This window comes from Photinus pyralis, unplaced genomic scaffold (assembly GCF_008802855.1).
Source record: "Photinus pyralis isolate 1611_PpyrPB1 unplaced genomic scaffold, Ppyr1.3 Ppyr1.4_LG6, whole genome shotgun sequence".
Classification (NCBI taxonomy): Eukaryota; Metazoa; Arthropoda; class Insecta; order Coleoptera; family Lampyridae; genus Photinus; species Photinus pyralis.
Genome location: NW_022170663.1, coordinates 1,300,456 through 1,322,384, shown reverse-complemented (window position 1 = coordinate 1,322,384; position 21,929 = coordinate 1,300,456). Strand labels below are relative to the sequence as shown.

The following is a 21,929-nucleotide window of genomic DNA, read 5'->3' as shown; positions in this document are numbered from 1 at the left end:
GTACCTACTGAATTCTACAGTAGTGTGATATCTTTGATTATATTTTGGCGAGAAATTACAACCCTCCTCAACTAACAAGATGTCTCAATGTCTCATGAGTCATGTCGATACATACTCGTAACTACAGAGACTACATACACTTCCTTTACGTACGTACGTATCCTTTTAAAGGGACCACATCCAAGAATTAGGGAATTTACGCAAAGCACCTCCTTGACTACAAGAATCTGGATTCTGGAACTTTGATACTTTTATTTCATTGAACATATTGTAGCGAGCATTCCAGGAATCTCGATAGACATCGAGGTGCCACGAAGAATGAGTCATGGGCGATAAGGAACGAAGGCGGATGTGACGTAAGAGACGTTACGTGTTTGCACTAGAATCTTCTGAAGGGACCTTGAGAGCTCAAGAACACCAAAGAACCTTCAGAATCGTTCGAGAACAATTATTATTATATTGTGGTTTACGCAAATTGTAACGTATTTCAGTCACTTCTTATTTCGATGCACTTGTGTTATTTTGTTATAAAATGTAAGTTATAATAAATCATATTTATGTCTTACTAACCTATCATAGCACATTTTATATCTGTGATACGCGGGCATAAAGTACCACTTTATGCCCTAGGGCATTAAGTATCACCATAGTAACTCATTTATACTTAATGACAAAACAAACAAATATTTGCAGGTCATTGAAAATTAGAAACGTTAATTATTAATTGTCAATATCTACTAAATCACAAGATTGGCCTTATTTCGTGTAGTTTCTGGAACTTCTTCCTCATTCACGATGAATTGAATTATTTAAAATTACGTTTGACGTTTGGATGGTTTCAATCACATTAAGAAATTTGAACCACGCATTCTCGATCAAATATAATGAATTATTTTGTAAACGAATTATGACGAAGAAAACTATTTGTAAAACATAAAATTGTGTATGTACCACGGGCATAAACTGATGTTTATACTCTCGGGCGACTAAAAAGCTCTCGGGCCATAGGCCCTCGAGCTTTTTAACTCGTCGCCCTCGAGAATATAAACATCACTATTATGCCCTTAATACATAAATAACTATTTTACTGTGATAAATTAATTCATTTCCAGACATAAATTGATTGTTAATTAATTGTTATAAATAAACACCGTACTTAAATTTACGTTACAATATAATAATATCTACATTTAAATGAAACCTTATTAAATTTAACCCAAAATCGAAGAATTAAATTCAGTCCTCTGAAAGAGGCTCCGATGATACGTAAATTTTAAATTATTTTTTATTTGTGATTGTAGTTTCCGTCAGAAAAAATTACGATATAACTATATCAATAGAAATGAACCATATAACCAACCTTACACCCTTCACAGGACGTTACGCCGTAGTGGTACCCAGACGCCTTATCTCCACACACTTTACAAGGAACGAAAGACTTGGTAGTTGATGTGCTATTGGAATCGGCTGCTACATAATGTTGTTCTGCAAATAAAAAGGCGACTTTACTTTACGGATCAGTCAAAAACAAGGGAGCGATTAAATGGGCGATAGCTAGTTGTTAAAGATCCGTTACAGCGCATTTTTAATGGTTTGCGGTGAGAATAAGGAAAACTAACCGTAATAAGTCTATATATGAGAATATTGAATAGTAAGCGCACACGCTGCCGCTTTTCTTTCCGAATACGGTGAATGCCATTAAAATCGCATTTTTTGCACACCCCCTAGTCTAGTGAAGTGGCGCTCCAAGGGCGCGTCGTAGTTTCTACCACAAATAATATCTTGTAAAAAATCTCGGGCGGGGTAGGTACTAGATGTATTCCAGAACCGACTTTCCAAATGTAGGAAACTCGGGGGCGTAAGGATTTTGATAAGCAAAAGGAGACGACGGCGCACACGAAGCCCCAGTTACTTCGTTAATGCTATTTCTGTTCCTAAATAATAAGAAAAATGTAGGCGCACCTCACATAAATTTGAGTTTATATAAATTTATTACCATTTCATTATGGCATGGTAGCTATACATATAAGAGGGAAAGTATAATAACTTCCTCCCACAAAGCACGTGTGTTTTGAAACAATTAGGTAGGTGGTTATAGTATTTTAAAAAGCAGGTATGTAAGTATAGTTGTCATTATGCAAAATCTTGTAATTTATTTAGTAATGGCACGTTCAAGTTCAAGGCTATATTTTGAGGTTGGAGTCATTTTAATTTTAATTTAAAAAAGGAATTTCTTCTCCAAGTAATGCGAGGGAAATTGGTATTCTTTATCCGCAGACAGTATATACTCGTAGAACGAGTTGTAGTTCTTTGTCTCTATTGACCAAAAGAAATGTAATCTTCTCCATAAGCATTATTAGTACCTACATTATCAGTATTGAATATTCTACTAACATTTTAGCAATATTTCACGTGTGAATTGTGTACGTATGTGTTCGCGCAAAGCTGCTTTCTTACGAACGAGTCATTCACACAAAATACAGTTTTTAGTGCATTTTTTAAGAATAAAAAAATGTGCTATTGTTTGCGTTTTGTCCGTCCGTCCGTCCAGACCCACTTCTGCCGTTTCGGATTCGGACCACTTCCTAGAGTCCTGGAATTTTTTGCAGTAGGTAGCCTATACCTTCAAGGTGTGGCAGACAGCCATCCAATTTCGCTGTCTAAAAGGGGGCCCCCCACGAATTATTTCCTGAGATGCTGTTTTTGAAAGTGAAACGTGCTTAACTTTTACATACGACAACCAATTGGTCTCAGATTTTGCATACGCGTGCCTTTAGTAGTGCCAAGTTAAATTTTAGAAAATGGGGGGGGGGGGTTAACACATGTTCTACCCTTCATGGTATTCTAGGTCTCATCGAAATAAATTGGTTTGTGCAATTAGAATGAATTCTTTGTAAGAATTAGCTAAAGCTAAGTATTTATTGCATCTACAGTTAGAAACCATTGTTTCCATGTTTCATTAGTTATCATAATAAAAAAATTAAAAATTACATCCTATAAATTACCCAAAATTGTGCGTATGAGCCGAATAGATTTGCCAGCACAATTTTTTATGGTAATTGGCATTGTTACTATAGGTTATCGATTTCGAAACAATGTTTCTCATCTTCAGACCTAGGCTGAAATAAAACGTACAAACTTTGTGTGATTTAAGGTGATGTTGCTTACCGTCTAAATTTGCTGAATAATACATAATCGCCTTTGGCGTTAATGGAAAAAAAATTCGGTTTTTAGGTGGGAGTTTGAAACGACATGATTACACATTGCAGATGAATTACGCAACGATTTGCCAAAATAAAAGCGGAAGCCAAACAAACGCAAACCTGCAGTATAATTTTTGCAGGAAATGAAACAAAAAAATCTTCATCCAGAATTTTTTTCAAATATCCTCAATTAGAAGTGAAGCTTTGTTTTGCATAAAATAATCATTTGAATTGATTTAAAGCCACTTTTTGTAAATAATTCCCGCGTGTGCATCGCCATGTAGTGTAGGTAGCACATTTTTTTGTTGTGTGTGTGTGTGTGGCATTGACCTCGAATTTATTCGTGAATGAATTAAAAATAGAGTTCTTAATTTATGACTGCAAAAAATTGATCGATCCCGTAGGTAGATTTTATTTATTTCGATTAAATTTCGGCCATTTTCCCTTTCGCAGATTTAAAGCTCAGTCGTTCTTTCAGGTCGTTTACCCCTTGCAATGCGATTTTCTAATAACAAAGATTTCTTCTCTTTGCCTTTCTCCGGTTTTCTTGAGGTTATCTGTCGGCGGGGGTGTGCGCCTATTTCGCTTTTAAACAAATCGATAAGTAAATAAGGCTATATGCTCTCATTATTAAGTTTAATAATTAGACGCTAAGCACTTATTTGCTTAGAGAGGGATTTGCAAATTGAATACTGTGTTCTTTGTTTTGTTTATGAAGTTAGAATTTAATTTTTAATCAAAACTTAATTATGGGGGTGTTTTGAATTTAAATAATTGCCGTCAGATGCACCGGTTTCACGTACCTACGCCCATAATCTCGTATGGAACAAAAGTTGAAAAAGAGCAGAAAAAGAGAAACGTTTCGTCTCTCAATTGAAACATCAATTTCCATCAACTAATTTAATTCCTTTCGATTTTCCCGTTTTTTCCTGTTTCAGGCTTCCAGGCATGTTCTTAGCAATTCTGTTCTAAAATTTCACTTTTTAGGAAAATGTGCACCATTGTAGGTGCAATGCGGCGCAAGATTCTAACCCCCTTCTCTTTTAGACATACGAACGGAATATACCGTTGCGGTGTACCCGTATGGGTGAAAATAACCAAACGAACAGTACATGCTAATGAGAGCATCGGGAGCAGGAAAACGTAGGTCTACATAAGTTCTGATATGACTATTTACATTTGAAAGGAAGTACAGATGTTACACCCTTATGAGTTGTGTCAATTTGTGCCTTAGGTATAATGCGACGTATAATCGACCATAATAATCACTCAGTTAAAAAAAAATCTTGTCATCCCTTAAACTTTTTGGATCAGATTCTCAAAATTCTTCCAATGTTTAGAATTCATCTGAACCTTCAGTTCGTTCAAGTACTTCAAATATATCACACGATTCACACGCTCTGTATTTCCCCTTTTTTCTGTTCTTCAGATTTTGGAATTCTAAAGGCTCTTTTTAGATTTGTTAACCTCTTTGAATCCATGGGATTGATAGGATAAAGTCAAGTAATAATTAAAAATGTTAGAATGACCCCGAAGATTTTCGTTCCGTTCTGGGTTCTGAGTGACTGTCGGAATTTAAATTCAAGCTTAGAATCTTGAACCAAAGTTTAAGGTTTAAGAATCGAGGATTGAGAGCCAAAATTTGAAATAAAATTTAAATTGCATAGTTTTAACTTTAATTTTTTGGAGTTTGAAGTCAGATGTTTGAAAAATAAAGTCGAAGTTCAAGGTGACGCCGTATGTATCGAGTTAGTTTAAAAGTCCTCTGGTTAGAGTTTCAAGTGTAAAGTTTGAAGAACGAATATGTGTAAGCTTAAGAATCAAAAGTTAGAAATTTACAATACAATACAATACAAGTTATGAATATCCTGTCCTATACCTGATTTTATTGTATAAATACGCTGGTTGCTTGTCAGTAATAATTTTGTGAAATAGTGTAGCAGATTGAAGATAACGTCTGTTTAACGTAAACGTTTAAATTCACGTGTGCGGTAAATTCATCCCCACAAGATTTGAGTGCACAATAGTCACCACGTTGAAGATTTGCCTCCAAAACGGCGGCCTTCGGAATGTTCGGCCCCATCAAGCAAACTTGCACCCGGATATTTGTTTTCGCAAGATTCGCCCTCTGAAAATTATCCATTATAGTATCTCAGTACTGCGGGTAAAAATCAATTTTTAATAACGCCTTTTTTCAGAATACAATAATTTGTATAGATAGTCTTAGAATTTGTTCTCGGTATAAATTTTTCGAGGACAAATGCGGACGTGTTTTCTTGGGCGATGATATTCCGGGAGCGACTTTCCCGGAGAGAAGCATTTAGGGCGAATCTTACGACAATTGAAAATCTCATTATTGCACTTATTCACTCTTATGTTCATTGTAACAAGAATGATAAAAGAACCCTATTGGAGGTTTGGTCTGTTTTTGGGCTGCATCTTTTTGACCCGTTAGTCCGCGCAGTTGAAAAACAATACCGATCTTTCTTATATCCTTAAGAACATGCGTACCAATTTTCATAGCGATCCGACGTTTCTAATCAAACAGACAAACAGACAATACAAAATTACCAACTATCTCGAAGATCGTTAATAAGCGGCAAAGGTGCACAATTATGGTATGGTAAGTACATGAAGATCTTTAGGGATGGTGAACTTTTATAGAAGATTCATCCTAAATGCTGCCAAGATGCAAATCCCCTCAATAATATGTTGAAATGGCAAAATTTAAAAGGAAAAACCTTAATACCATTTTACTGCGGAAGCTGAATTAGCCTTTGATAACTTAAAGAAAGCCTTAGGTCATGCTCTTGCTACTCTGTTTAAACCACCCAATTACCTGGCGCACCTTTAAGTTTAATGGTTGACGCTTCTGATTTTGCTGTTGGAGCTGTTTTGCAATAAAAGGTAGAATCAGAATGGAAACCGTTATCGTTTTTCAACAAAGGATTAACTTATACAGGGTGGTGACTTGCGTAACGCATCATAGGGATTTCAATGTAAAATTCATAACATGCGATTATTGGCTCCCCAAATTATTTTTGACCAAAAATGTATTAAGGTTTTTTGTAGGAAAAAAAAATTTTACGCCAATCAACCGTATTAGTTTTCAATTTTTTGCATAATTCAGACGGAAAATTGGAAAAATAAAACCCCCATCTTTTTCAATAATCTGCGATGCCATGGAATTTTCTAAAATAAAAAGATATCCAGTTATCAATTAGCAGCAGTTCGAAATGGATTTTATTATCTACTTGGTTACTGTCTTGCAGTTAATGGTGACTTATTCGAACATTTATTGTAAATTGTTATATTAGGAAACCGTTTTTAGCAGGCGTATTTACGGGGGGATGAAGGGGATATATCCCCCCCAGAAGAATTGAGTTATGATCATAGCTATTAGGTATTTAGGTAATACTCCGCTATCCACTCCGCCGACTTTAAAATAAAGGCAATAATATATAGGTATATATAGAGCGCAATTTTGGTTTTGGTTAAAGTCTAAAGTCACTAAAATCTAAATATTCTGTAGTATTCAGTACTCACTATTCAGTGAGTGATCAGTGTTGGCAGTCAACGATTTGGCTATTCGGCATCGATCGGCAATTCGCTACATAGATGTCCAAAATAACAAATAGGTATCAGGTACTTAGTACTGCTACTGAGGTGAGGTACCTGCGTCCTGCCTTTCACGAAATGACGAAAATAAGAATTTTAATTTTAAAAACAGGAATTTTTTTTGCCCATAACTTTTCATTGAGACGTCTAATCGAAAAAGTCCGAATCGTTTTGGATTCTACGCACCCAAATTAATAAGTACACTGCCTCTTTTTGAGCCTCGAAAAAAAAATTGTCTCAGATCGACCCGGAAAAAAAATTTTCTTATAGAATGTGGCCTGTAGAATCCATAATTTCAAACAGTTCCAAGATTGGGCTACTAGTTCAAAAGTTACAGCCCTTTGAATTTTCTTTCGAAATTGGTTTCTAGTCTATAACTTTTGATTGAGAAGTCTGATCGAAAAAGTACGAATTGTTTTGGATTCTACGCACCAAAATTAATAAGAAAAAGTGTTTTCCCGAGAAATTTTGGTGTAGTCGATTTTTGGTAAAAAAGGAAGGTTATACACTGCCTTTTTTTTGCCCAGAAAAAAAATTGTCTCAGATCGACCGGAAAAAAATATTTTCTTATAGAATGTGGCCTGTAGAATCCATAATTCCAAACAGTTCCAAGATCGGACTACTAGATCAAAAGTTACAGCCCTTTGAATTTTTTGTCGAAATTGGTTTTTTTGCCCATAAATATACCTATTATTCAAAGTTTTCGTTGACTAATTAAAGCAAAAGCAATAAAGGGGCCTGTCAGCAGTAAGAAATAAAATACCGTTCTAATCTAATCTTTTTCGCCTGTACGCAATAATAAATCGATAAATGACTACCAGCATCAGCAACCCAATTTCTATTTCTTACCCCCCCCCCCTTCTAGTACGCACTGGGTGACTGTATGTGCCACGAACTTGTTTAATCCCCCCCCCCCCCCAGAATACATTTCTACGTACGCCACTGCGCCATAACGAACAAAATATCGAAAAAAAGTAGAACAATAGCTCTTAAGACAAAGATCTAGTCGCGACCGGACGGACAGGCGGAGAGACAAAGTGACCACAATAGGGCATTTTTTTATTTTTACGGAAATGCACTAAAAAGAACCGTTTTGTGACAGTAGATTGAACATTTTTTGACAGACCTATGACATCATCGATGAATTTAGACCTTTACTTTAATAAATAATATACTTGATGCTTCCAGGAAATATGCGTATAGCTGTGTTATATATTATATATGGCAAAATATGGGAGCATAATTCCAAAAAATAGAGACTTTTTTTCTTCATTTGGGCATCGACTACTGAGGTCATTAGCCACTAACCACTTTAAGTAATTACTATCATACTTTCAAAAGCAGATTTATGTCTTTCATAAAACTAAGTATTTTCCTCATATTATCGGTTTCGTTGTTAAGACATTGTTGTTAGCGGTTTTGATCCCGTAAGTGAAAAAAATAAATTTTGACTTTGTATCATTGACGAAAACAGTCTTGTAATTGGATTGCTAGGACACTGTGTTTAATGTAAAGTAAAATTATCGCAATTAAACATTTTGCTAATTAGATGACTCGTAATTGCTTTTTCCATACATTCACTTCCAGGCCGAATCACCTGTAAAGATTATCAGAGGCGAAGTGGATAATTTATGTTATGTAACGAAGAAACGGCGATCGTTATTTTCTAGTGCGTGCAATAAAGGGCAATGATCCGGCACTACCCGATCAGATTTTGGTTTAATTCGCAACGATTTCTCAAAACGATTTTTCCGTTTTGACTAATTGAAATTTACGATATTAACTGTAAACGGCAATTATTGGAATTCGCGGTACATTCAAATTGGAATGTATTCGCGACGTGATTATGTTTTTTAATTATTCCCGTCGATTCTAAAAATTCCGAATACTTATTCCGCTGCCGTCCGTTTATGCAGCGTGAAAAATGAAGCGCTACCTATAAAAACGTTCCGTAATTACTACAGACGACCATCCATTTCACATTATTCACGAACAAAAGTACGTTACTACGCTTCCTTGTTTCCACCGCAACAATTTTACTTTTATGGTGCGATTCTTTCCAACAACGAAAAAAATTGTTTGGAAGATTTGTTAATAATACAAAACAAACAAATGATTTGCATAAAATAGTCCGTAGTATTTATAGTCGTCTTAAAATAGTTGGCGAAAAGACGCGATAGAAATAAGTATTTAAAGTTCGACGTTGACCATGAATAGAAATTGTCTAACGAAATGCTAATAATAATAATAATGCTTCCCTGACAGTGTTTGTGAGAGCTATCCAATAGCCTAAAGCCTATGTTTTTGGTGAAGATGGTTCATTGGCCTGCTCGGAATCGCTTCTGCTGGAGGCGATGATGAGAAGAACCTGTTTCTTTAAGTAAATAGCGTCATCAAAAAGTTCCGTCGTCGTTGTACGTCTCTTGTGGGATTACATTTTACTCACTTTATCGTATTTTCATAGATTCCGTTGATGGCAAAAATACATTTCGTTACCACTGTCGATAACCTCATCCAATGAAGATCTGCACAACGATCTTACCTGCAAGATAAAGAACAATAATTAGTCGAGTGATTAGCAATTGTTGGTAAATTTGCTTTTTCAAATGTAAAGAAAGTGCATTGACTGTATAGGTCATTGATTCCTTGTGCGCGAATTCCCATAGTCTACTAAGAACGTAACGCGGAACTTTTGTTTCAAGAAAAATGAAAGGTATCTAAATCCTCTTTTTCTACTTGAATATTTTACCATTAAGATAGACTGGTGAATTTTCTAAGAAGTGATGTAGTTCAGGGACATAATCGCCCCTTTCTCCCTTTCAAACGCAATAGTCAATCCATGAAACGATACTCATAGAAGAATGCAACATGGAGAATTTTTTATTTTTAAAATTTTTTTTTTATTAATTCTGAATAGGTACTAAAATGTTATATTGGTAGAATAGGAAGTTTCAAATCTTATTGATGCATATTTTTCTTAATATAAAGACACCTTATCAGTAAGGCTTATTATTCCACCATAGAATGTATTTACGATGGCTTTGGTAATCTTTAATTGGAATTTGTGTAATATTTGTTTTGCTAGTTGTTTGTAATCTCTACTTATTCATCTTATAACAAATGTAAGCACTCTTGCGTAGTAGCATGAAAAAAATGTATTATTATTATTAATTAATGACTATAATAGAGACATATAACCTGATTTTCTTAAAGCCTTTTTTTCAGAATTTCTGCACAATTAGTCCAGTACAATTAAGGTAATCCCCTAATTATTTTAGAGCAAAAGTCTAAATACGTTTTTTAGAGAAAAAAATACTGCATCTGTTCATACTTTTAGTTATAATTTTCCATTTTTCAAATCCGTTTCCTTGAACAGACACGAACAGATATTCCTACGTGCCAAGAAAAACTCAACGTGAGCCTTCCCAAACAACGCACTTTTCCCCCAAATTTGCCATTTTAATAATGGGCGCAACCGAGGACAATGACTGTTAAATTAAATATTGATGCACTTTGTGTAAATACATCTCACGTGCTTAAAATTCGGAATACCAAACGACTTTATCGATCGTTCGGCTTTGTGTCTAGAATGAAAATTTGATTTTATCCGCTATTATAACTGCACAGGCAAAAAAAACAAAAAAAATCTACTCAAAAATAGCTTATTGCAATCACGAGCGTGGCACTTATGCTAAGTGCACGTTACACTTCAAGAGTGACAGAGGTGTACGGGGTATATAAACCCCAAAGTGCATTTCGTTTCGATATAAAAATAAACATGCCATTCTAGGTAGAAAGAGAAGAAGAAACTGGTTATTATTATGAAAAGGTCTTCTTTTAAATCTTCCAACACCTTCACGCCTGTAAATTTTATGCAAACTGTCCCAGTCGTAATTTGTTACTTCTATAGCGCGTTCCCACCTCCAGATGCACCATGGTGCTTATGGACATACAGTACATGCTTGCCAAAGGTGACAATGACAGCGCAAGGAGATTATGTATTGTTTTAATACTTCAATTTAATCATATGTCAATTTGACATCAATGCGGTCAGAAACAAAGATAGTATTATCGAAGAATGACGCAAACTAGTAAGAGAGGCAATTAGTCCATAAGACCCCATACTGCATCTGGAGGTGCGAACGCGCTATAACCATTATGGTACCTTTTTAAAGTAGTTAGAGCGCGTTCGGCTGAAGTCAAGCGATGTACTCGGCAGACCTATTACTTACGGCAAACGTCCCCAAAAAAATTTTGTTATGAAGGAAACATGATTAGAAATACGGTATGAGTGGTATTTTATACCTCAGGACAATGCAAACGTCATACATGATTCTTAAAAAGGTATATACAGTAGTCAACTTGACTAGTCTCCCTACTTTTCGACCCTGTTTCTAACCTTTGCACACTAAAATGTTGACGACACATCGCGACTAAATATTCACAGTGTAAGCGGTAAATCCTAAACGAATATATTTATTTTTTATCAAAACGTATGCGAGACGTATGTAAAAGCCGGGAAACTAAATAATTTGGCGTTTTACGTGAAGTCGGTGTAGTGGATTTGGTTTTTTGATGTTGGCGCCAGAGATCCCCAGCCGCTATCTTGATCTCGATCCCATCAGTGTGTCAACAAGACGTGTGCAGGCCTTTATAAATATCGCTGGTTTTGGTGTTCTTTCTGAAAGACACCATGCCTTTTGTGAAGAAAACTGCTCAGCAGAAGAAGGAAATGATTGTCCTAGCTCAGTTATATACTAGACCTAGTGGAAAAGTCATCAGATTAAAACGCGTGCTGCATAGCGCGCCGCCGCGCCAGAGCAGACGCCGCTTCGGCGGTAAATATCTTCCTTATTTCGTCATGAACATGTACTTTTCCGTGCATATTTAGATTCATCACAAAATTTCGCTTCTAATCTCATTTAAGTCTTGATACAAAAACCTTCGCTAGCTCAGAAAAACTAAGTCTGTCCATAAGAGCCCATGTTAAAATACCCTGTTTTTACTGTCAAATATCTCAGAAACGGCACATAGGAACACTTTTTTCTTTTGACCATTAGAAAGTGCGCCTCTCGGAGAATAAGTGACCAAATTTTCACCAACTTCTTGTTACTTTTACCTAGGCGCTCTAACTACTTTAAATCCAAAATTGTAGATACTTCTGATATTTCTCCTCCAAACACTTGATCCTCAAGTCTCAACACTCGGAAAATTGTTGTATTTCGGATATAACAAGTCGATAGTAAAATTGAGTCAATATTCAAATGGTTTTGGCGTAGGAGAATCAAACGAGAAGGAGGAAGCAGAGCGGCGACGTGTAACGCGATATAAAATAAAGTTATAAAATATTTGCCTTCGCCCTTCTGTGTATTCACAAACTTGTATTTACAATATCGTATTAAAGTTGTTTGTGGAACGATGCTGTAGATGTGCCTTTTTAATTGCTATATATATATATTAAAGTGGCACATATCCTCTTTCGATATCTAATGCTCACTCCTTCCTATTGATTGTACGTCCATAATATATCGTTATTCCTTAAACGCCCGTGATCGTCATGTAGGACGGCTTACCTATTGTTCTATAATCGATTGCATGATTACAAGTATACATAAGCAGGTATTTGTACTCGAATAGATCAATATTCCTGGCAGTGTCATAAATAGCTTTTTCATTTTTGTGCTGATTTCGACCCCATATGGAAAAATTTCGATTTTTGAATCGGAGACAAAGTCACGAAAAATAAGTTTGGGCAGTTTCTTAGAGTTTAAAGTTTTAATTAAATTCAAACAACTTGAAATTTTTTAAATCCAAAAATCAGGATCTGTTATACATAATATTTCAAGAAAATTCCGATCCCTGAACGTCAATATTCAATGGTCGCAAGACTATTATAAAATGTAAAAAAAACATTTCTGGGAAATTGAAAATTTACATCTTTCGGACGCAGAATCGTTGAGAAAATGTAAACTTCTTCATATGCGTCTCTTTTTCTACTACCCAACAAAAACCATCGCATAGTCTGGGGCCGAGACACTTCGTCGAATGCCCACAACGCCGACACAATTTTTTGATGGTCCATATCGCCTACTAGGGACCCGACCGTGCTCACATCGTCGACAAGTGTGCAAAGGACACAACGCCGACCATGCCCACTTCGCCAACGGACACTACGCCGGCCGTGCCCACCTCGCCGACAAGTGTACAAGGGACACTAAGCCGAACGTGACAATAACGTTGACTCATATAACAGTTGTTAATGAAGCTGGACGGTGTGCAACACCAAGCCACTTTTGACGTTAGGTTATTGTAGGTTTCGTTTTCGTTGTAGGTTTAGAATATTTGTGTAACTTTTTTCTCTCATACGAAAATTGTTATTGAAACTGGACGGAGTGTGGAACAAAGCATCAGCTTTGGATTATTTTTTTTAAATTGCAAACTCATACAAAAATTCTTAATGAACAAGGACTGAGTATGAGGGGCCTGGTATTTCGAAGTCGGCGTTGTGGTCACGTTCGGCTTAGTGTCCCTTGTACACTTGTCGGCGATGTGGGCACGACCGGCGCGGCGCGGCGTAGTGTATCGTCTACGGTCACACAGTATTATAAAAATACCGGTACATATCAAAGCCAAAGTGTGGATGGTTATTACATAATAACGGTCTTTATTGGTTTTGTTTGAGCTAGCCACGAAAAATACACTGCCAAGGGCGAGATTCAGGAATAGAAAGTCTACCCCCGCGGTTATTCGTTGCCGATTTGACGTCGCCGCGCCCTCGGCAAATTCGAATCACGCACGCTTTTGAATCTGGTGTTAGTAGTATTTGTCTTCGCTTCGATCTAGTAACCAAACCGTCGTACCCTCGCGGCTTCGTGCCCGTGTGTGTCGTTAATAATTTGGTTGTTTGTTTTACTCCAGGTATTTTAGCGCATTTCCATAAAAATAAAACAAGTATGAATTGTACACAACTCTTGTGCAGATAAAGCGCATTTTTTAAACCGAAATAGCTTTTGTTTTGACATCACCAATGGATATATTTCTTGCAGACGTCTCAATCGCCTTTTGTGAGTACCCTCTTCCGACAATCCGTTCTTGAGGTATAAGGGAATATACTCGATCACGTTAAGAGGTCGAGAAGGAGGGCTATGGTTGGTAGAAAACGGTTCCTTTCGTTGAGACCTTTAATTAGAATACAATGAGAGATAAAATTAAATTTTACCTCCCCCTCCCTCAGGCCCCCCGCTCACTGATCTCGAAAAAGAGTCGTACGGGAAGGTTATAGTTTGTATGTACAAACCAATTTATTTCGATGAGACCTATGATTAGAATACCATGAAGGGTAGAACATGTGTTATCTCCCATTCCCTTTTAACTTAGCAGCACTAAAGGCATGCGTGTGGAAAATCTGAGACCAATTGGTTGTCGTATGTGAAAGCAATCCACGTTTTACTTTCAAAAACAGCATCTCAGGAAATAATTCGTGGGGGGGGCCCTTTTAGACAGCGAAATTTGATGGCCGTCTGACACACCTTCAAGATATAGGCTACCTACTGCAAACAATTCCATGACTCTAGGACCATTCCCCTAGAAGTAGTTCAAAACGGTAGGAGTGAGTCCGGACGGACAAATCGCAAACAATAGCACATTTTTATTCTTAAAAAATGCGCTAAAAAATGTGTTATTGTGGCCATTTCGTCCGTCTGTCCCGTCGCTACTAAATCCTTATGTTAAGAGCTATTGTTCTACTTTTTTCGCTATTTGGTTCGTTATGGGGTCGAGGCTTGCACCAAGGAAGGAATTTTTCTGGGTTTGTTACTAAAAAAAGTTATAGTAAAAAATCAATTTTTTCCTATACCATAATTTTACACTTTTGCCGTTTATTAACGATCCCCAAGATCGATATTAAATTAAATGCCCAGCGGGGAACGTCATCTAATTAGGAACATGCATTCGGAATACGACCGGAAAACATAGGAATACGTGAGAATGACAGGACTACCCAAATTAAAAGAAATTCTTCCCCGAATTAGTTGTACATTTTAGTGCAGGTATGACACTCCTCGCTGTTAAGTCACCTATAATTTGTAGAGTGCATCGAATTAGTCATTCGTTTCATTGTGTGTGTTGGAGCTGGTGAGCTTGCTGCAGATAAAATTTAAATTTTTTAAGGGGGTTGTCATTCCGCCTAACAGGTTGAAACAAGAAACTTAGAAAGTGAAGTGAAATTTGAACTCTTTTTGTAAAGCGCGGTTTAGACGCTACGATAAATTGTAACAATTTATCGTAACGATCGAATCGTTACGATTTATCGTTGCGTGTGAACAGAGGTTGTAGCGATTTATCGGAATTGGAATTGGATTGGCTGGTTGATGGCGGCCGGCTTCAATTTCTGCGAATCGTAGCGATAAATTGGAACGTGTAAACAATAACAGCGATTTATCGCTACGATTTGTGATTAATGTTGCCGACGTGAACCATTTTTGTATCCATTTGGGCTACTTGGACTGTCTCTAGCGCACACGTTTTACATTTGGCGAGTGGCGATCAAGTTTGGCCACCCAAAAAAAATATTTGGCGACACATGGCTAGTCAGAAATCATAATCGAGATTAAGATTCTATTGTAAGCAAGCAATGTAAGAAATAAAATGCGAGTATAATTTATATTAGTGGACAGAACCAAAAGACAAGTTGAAAAGTAAAAAAATAAAAACTGTATTAAACCGTGAAGGACAATGAGATTGGAATAAGAAATCGTTACATGTAAACAGTACGCACTCTTTCGATTTATTGAACGATAAATTGGACAATCAGATCGTTACGATTTATCGAAGCCAAGATCGTAGCGTCTAAACCGCGCTTAAGTTTCAGTAAGGACGTTTAGTAGGGAGTGCAAAAATGATTGAAAACCTTCAGTACATAACATGATATTTTGATACGTGCCTACGCATTTGTGAACGAAAAATTGTAGATTTTTGAAGAATACCTATAGATATTTATGATTTCTAATCAATCGATGCCATTCCGCAAAAAAATGCTTTTTAAAATGAACTTTTTTTGCTAAGAAAAGTGTTACAAATATTAGCATGTGAACGAGGACATTTTAATAATTAACTGCTGTTGTTGGTCGTCGTTTTAAAGTACGCAATTTTCAGCAAACGAAAAAGATCCAAGGCCGATCTTGAGCTTACAAAAACTTGCTTAACGATTTACTAAACAATAGCGAGCTGAGAGCTTTTATTTAAATTAAAAAAGTGGCTGCAACTTCACGAGTCCAAATTATGTACATCCCCTTTTAGGACCACTTTCATTCCTGAACGTGAAAAATTCACCTGTACGGTGGGGCGATTTTTATAAGCTCCGAGATAAGCTCGTATAATATTTTTTTCGCTCATTTTTAAAAAAAGTTTAGACGAAATCGGTATCCATTATTGGGAGCGTAAGGGAATTTATTTTCAGTGATCGCGACCAGGTACGCTAGAGAAGAGAGTTGTAGAGATTTCCTTACCTCATTAAATTTTTCTGAAAAGATCGTTTCGTGGGGAGATTAACTAATACAAATTTAACAAAACCGCGACCTACCAGAAACATTGCATAAATTTGAATGACATTGAAAAGTGCAGCATAATTAATGTGACGGTGCTTATGACAGGTGTTACCTGGCAATCGTTTACACACTACGACCGGCACATATGTAAAAAAAACGTAGACCTTGAAGGATATGAATGAATTAAAGTATAGTATACCTTGTTTAACAGTAATTGCAGTAGTCGACGATGTTCCAGGTGGTGATAACAAAAGCGGTCCGGGGGTGCTGGAACCCGGAAGCGTTAAATGTAGCGGGGTTAAATGTTGTTGCGGCGGTGGGGAACTCGCCGACGTAGACCCAACGGAGCCGGGATCACTAAATCCCTGCGCACTATTGTCCTCGGGGTTATCAAAAAAACTTAAATTAAATTCGGAACCGGCGTCGAAAGAAACTTCGGGCGTTATTTTATCCGGAGACGGTGCACTTCCAAGATTACCGCTCAGAGATTGGTCGATTTTAAAAACGTCCATCATGCCATTCAATAAAACATACGGCAAGAATCCATCGCAACATGTCGATTGATCATCCCATACTTTGATGAAGATGTCCGGCCGTATTTGCGTAATTGAAGGCGTGCAGGTGGTTACATAGGCGCGCACTCGCGTCCTCCAGAGGGTCGTCGCGACGCATCGCCACGTGATTAACAGCGGGTCCTTCGCAGCATTGCACTCGTGGTTGTATAATCCCGTACTACTTAGTAATGCTCGCAGCTGGGTCCCTCGACAGGTAAGAAGAGCCACGGAGCAAGGAGGGAACTGGTGGCCATGCTACCGGCACTGGTTCAATGACCGCCTGCTTTTACAGCGAGGCGGAGGGTTGCGAGAGAGAGAAGTACCTACACCCGAATCACGATAAGAATGCAAATCTTATTATCATCATTATTATGGTAGGTAATTACTGAAGCGAGAACGGGTCCTTTCCTTCGATGCGAAGCACTCGTCGTCGCCTATTGTGCTTCCATTTGTCGGGGAACAATGCAAGACCCATAGCGGCGCTCATCGCTTTTACAAATGGGTAATAATACATCCCAATCTCGATTAGAGGGTTTAATTTCGATTTGGTGGATGTAATTGTGGAGAACTTGTATGAGGTACATACACACGTGTGTTGGAGCTCTCAGAAACCGGTTGTCGGTTGTATCGTCGAAGTTCATTCACACGATCGGTCTCTTCAACTCCTTGCATCTTTATAACTCAATAATTATTATCTTCGTATCCATATTTACTTATCTACCTTACAGACTGAATCCAAACCCTGAATTTAACAAAAATTCGACGACGCGCCACAAAAGGGAAACTGCGAAGGTATTTCGTTTGAGCGCGAACGCACCGAAGAGGCCAATGGCTCAGTGGTGTAATTAAGTTTTTATTGCAGAACATCTTCGAATTGTTTTCTTAAGGGAGAGGAGCGGCTCTGGGTGCATTTTATCTACGACGATGCTATGTGTACCTATCCGAGTCGAGTCGATATTTATTTATAACGAGGAATATAAACGTATTTGCGATAGTACGCACCTAGTGCAAATCCTAGACCATTAATAGCCGACAGCGATGCCGGAGGCCTGCAGGAGGAATAACCGCGGACGTTCACCTTCGTCGAGTGCCAGAGCATTCACAAAAAGAAAATCTCTCATTCTCATATATATGCTATCAAATCAACATCACTAGGAAGCGCACTATTAGTGCACACTTTATTATACCACACGCTAAAGTGCGACGATTCTCACAATTAATCTCGCCTTTCTCTACGATAGCGTTTCCAACGACGGAGTCGTCGTCATAAAATAGAATTATTGGAAAGAAGCTTACTTTCGAATCATTAAATTCAAGAAGCAAACAATAATGAAAATTGACTCAAAAAATAAGTTTTCAAGTATTTTCCACTCAAATCAGGAATGCAAAGATCAAATTATCAAATGTGGTGGCAATTTCTAATGTTAAAATGTTACGATTGGCATGTACCTAAAATGAATCATATACGAGTATTATACGCACTCCCGTTTCATCACCACCATAGTTATCACCTATCACCACTGGTAAATACCATCAACTTGAACCCTTCACCCTGCTCCTTACATGAACATCGAGATGAACATGTTGCTCACAAACGCAAATATTAAGGACCTCCGCCCCGTCCATCAAAACGTAAAAATGTGTACTACCAAAAGACCGTATAAACCGTAAAGCACAAAGTGCCGATTTCACGGTAGTGCAGCTCAAAACATGACATAAAAAGTAAAGAAAATGTTGAAAATTAAAAAAAAATTAATCGAAATCGGTTCAGTAATTTAGCCAAAGATTTTCGCTGGTGAAGTGGTGAAGATGACCATTCTTCACTTTCTGATGGTGCTGTTGTTTGTTGTTGTTTGATGTTAACCGGAATACAGCCTACAGCAAAAAAACTACTGGGCCGATTTTAGTGAATGATGTCATTGAACTCGCCTTGAGTGGTAGCTTATCCCAAAAAAGGTCTTTGCAATTATCTTTGGTCATAGTATAACATTTAAAAAATGCCCTCGGCTACCTAAAAGAACGTGTATACATAATAAAAAATACCCGCCCTTCCGCCCAAGAAAGATATGAAATCTTGTTTGGTTCTCGTCTCATGCGTAATTACTAATTATACCCTCCCTTCTTTGGCTCTTATTTTGTAAATTCCTATTATCCATTTCTCCCTTTCACAGCAACTTTTGAACTGTTTATTCCACCTTCATTGTTATTTTCATCGTCACTTGATGGCTCTGTTCCGACCATACATTGTATGAAGAACAGCAAGTAACCATGATTGTGGAAAGAAAAATTGTAAAGGTTGAGAAGTTAGGTGAGAAGGAAGTAATATAGCAAGAGAGTAATTACGGACGGACAAAACGCAAACAATAGCACATTTTTTTTAATTCTTAAAAAAATGCGCCAAAAAAATCTATCGAATACCACACGAGAGTTCGATAAATTAGATAATAATTCTCCAGCTCTTTCTCAAACTTGTTAAAACCTGTCGAATTATTTTCAATTTATTCTCCCTCTCTTGTGATATTATTACAGAATATTATATTCCCAGATGGACTGATTTGTATTGTTTAAACCCACGAACAATAATTGTATCATTTTTGAATCTTTAGGCTGAACAATTTGTGGTATTTTAAGTGCACGTTAGTTTTAGAAGTGGTTGTTATGCAACTTAAGACACATGTATGTTTTAGTACTAGGGGACATTTTTATGTAATCTACTTCTGAAAAAACTTACAAATAGCCTGAATATGTAACATACAAATTGTAAAGACTTATGTAATTTTGGTGGCGCTGTGAATATTGAAAATTGGCGATGTAGAACTTGTACACAGGTGCATTATAATATTTTTGACTAAGAAGGACACAGGCCCAAAAACATCTACAAACGAATGAATGAATTCTCCATAGCTACATCGTATTATTTCAGTATTCAGTAAACTATTTGTAAAACATAAAATTGTGTATGTACCACGGGCATAAACTGATGTTTATACTCTCGGGCGACTAAAAAGCTCTCGGACCATAGGCCCTCGAGAATATAAACATCACTATTATGCCCTTAATACATAAATAACTATTACGATATTTACGTAATAAAACCTTCAAAAACTGTCCGCTGTTGACTGTTGTGAATTCCACATCTTCATTATTTTCAATGGCCTTTTAGGTGTTTAAAATGTTTACATAAAATGAAGGCATCAGGTTTAGGTATAGCCGTATAGCTTTGAGCAAATTACGATCTTTATTGCTTGTCATTTATAATACCTCTCCTCTCTTGTCGTAGTTGCTAAAATACCAAGATAAAAAAAGAACTTTTACGATAGTTCCCAATTTCGTCTTTCCCGTCAATCGAGCACGACTGGTAATTTCGATGGAACGAAAAAAAACCGGGCGAAATTATAAAAATATTTGCAACGATTCACTGTAACCTATACATTTTTCGGCAATTAAGTTAAGCGTATGCATCTTCCAAACAGGTTCCGAAGATATTTTTGAAAGTTACCGTTAACGGAAGATTCGCAGATTAAAAACAAAAACGTGAACTAGATCGTGTTGAGCGAGTTAAATATTTACACGTTTATAGTTACACGATCGATGACGTCTTCGGAACGTTGGGAACGAGGGAGACTGGGATGCGGGGATGTATCCAGAGTTGCGGAAATTGAAGCGTCAGGTGAGCTGCCGCGTTATAATAGGCAAGGTACCAGCACCTCTATAGGCGCCGCCTGCTGGAAACGACGCGGGAGCGCTAGGTACGACTTTCGCAGTTTTAGATGAAACATGTAAACCTCCCCAAGATATTGAATAAAGACAGTGAAATGAAAATACTCGAGAAAATTACACTATATTATGGAATATAGGACTTCTGTGTCTGTACTTCAACATCTGCTCGCAATGACGACGGATCGATGTTTTCAGTTTATTGAGAATTTCACGTCTCGAGTATCGGTGTAGGTATTAATTTTCAATCTGTATAAAATTAAACCACATCTGTAGATCACGGATAAGGTAGTTTTGCTCAACGTACTCAGCACAATGTTAAAAAACCTGGAAGCCGATCTCTCTCATTACAGACCTTTTTTACTGCAGACATCTTGAGAGTCACATTAGATTCAATGAATGCTGCCCGCGGAGTTATTAGCCGAGGCCTGTACCCTGGCGGGACTTGTTCTTGGATTTGAATATGCTAACTACACTGATCATGCACGAGTTACGCTACCCTTACGATACATAATTAAAGGTGCCACAGCGGTAACATTACATTTGATATGGGCACTGTGCATGTTGAATACGATTAGACTCAACTCCTGATATTGCGTATTATGGCTATACATCGTTGTGTTATAGCTATGCCCAGTTTGAATTTCATGCAATTCGGTTCAGAAATGGCCGAGATGCGAAAAAGGGCGCTGTGAATGTTGAATAAAAATAAAATAGTATATATACCACAGTAGAGAAGTGTATTATTGCCTTCGCACCTTACACCCCTCGGTTGCGCCTCGAGATGTAATCTTGGCAATAATACTGGACTACTCTACCTTGATATATAATGTACTATCATTGAATAATAAACAGAATTATTATTCAATGGTACTATTATGTGCAAGAGGGCGTATGAAACGTTTTGGTTAGTGCAGATGTTTTCTTGACTGGCGTAACTATGGCAAAGCCATATACCTACATATTATGTTTGTAAATAAATTGTGCCTCAATTACATTCTTATGTATGTATAGTATACCTACTATTTTCAATGAAATGCTGTCAAATTAATATTTTTGCCCAAATGGAATGGAAAGTCGTTTATTAACTTCCATGGTTGCGGTATTTATAAAAGCATGCTATAGTAATTAATAATTACATTTCCTAGGAAAACTACAGATTCGCTACATCATTTCGTAATCGTGACGTCCAAATGTATCGTAATTCATTTTTTGCCGTGGCATTTAAAATAAGCCGGTTTGTCGTTGCAGGTCCCGACCTACAACCCATCATTGCGTTGCGAGTTTGCGAC

General features: G+C 37.2%; 1 protein-coding gene across 2 annotated transcripts in view; it reads right to left on the bottom strand.

The window, feature by feature from the left end:
* The window catches only part of LOC116173852 (ecdysone-induced protein 78C), a 34,207-nt gene that overhangs the window by 6,364 nt on the left and 5,914 nt on the right, over positions 1-21,929 (bottom strand). The window contains exons 1-2 of one of the 2 annotated variants that reach the window (XM_031491569.1): positions 16,566-17,120; positions 1,361-1,485 (exon numbers count right to left, since the gene is read on the bottom strand). In XM_031491569.1, coding sequence (XP_031347429.1) covers positions 1,361-1,485; positions 16,566-16,881 — 441 coding nt within the window. In that variant the 5' untranslated portion in view covers positions 16,882-17,120. Of the gene's footprint in view, positions 1-1,360; positions 1,486-16,565; positions 17,121-21,929 lie in introns of those variants that run through there. The other variant, XM_031491570.1, reaches the window with a different exon arrangement.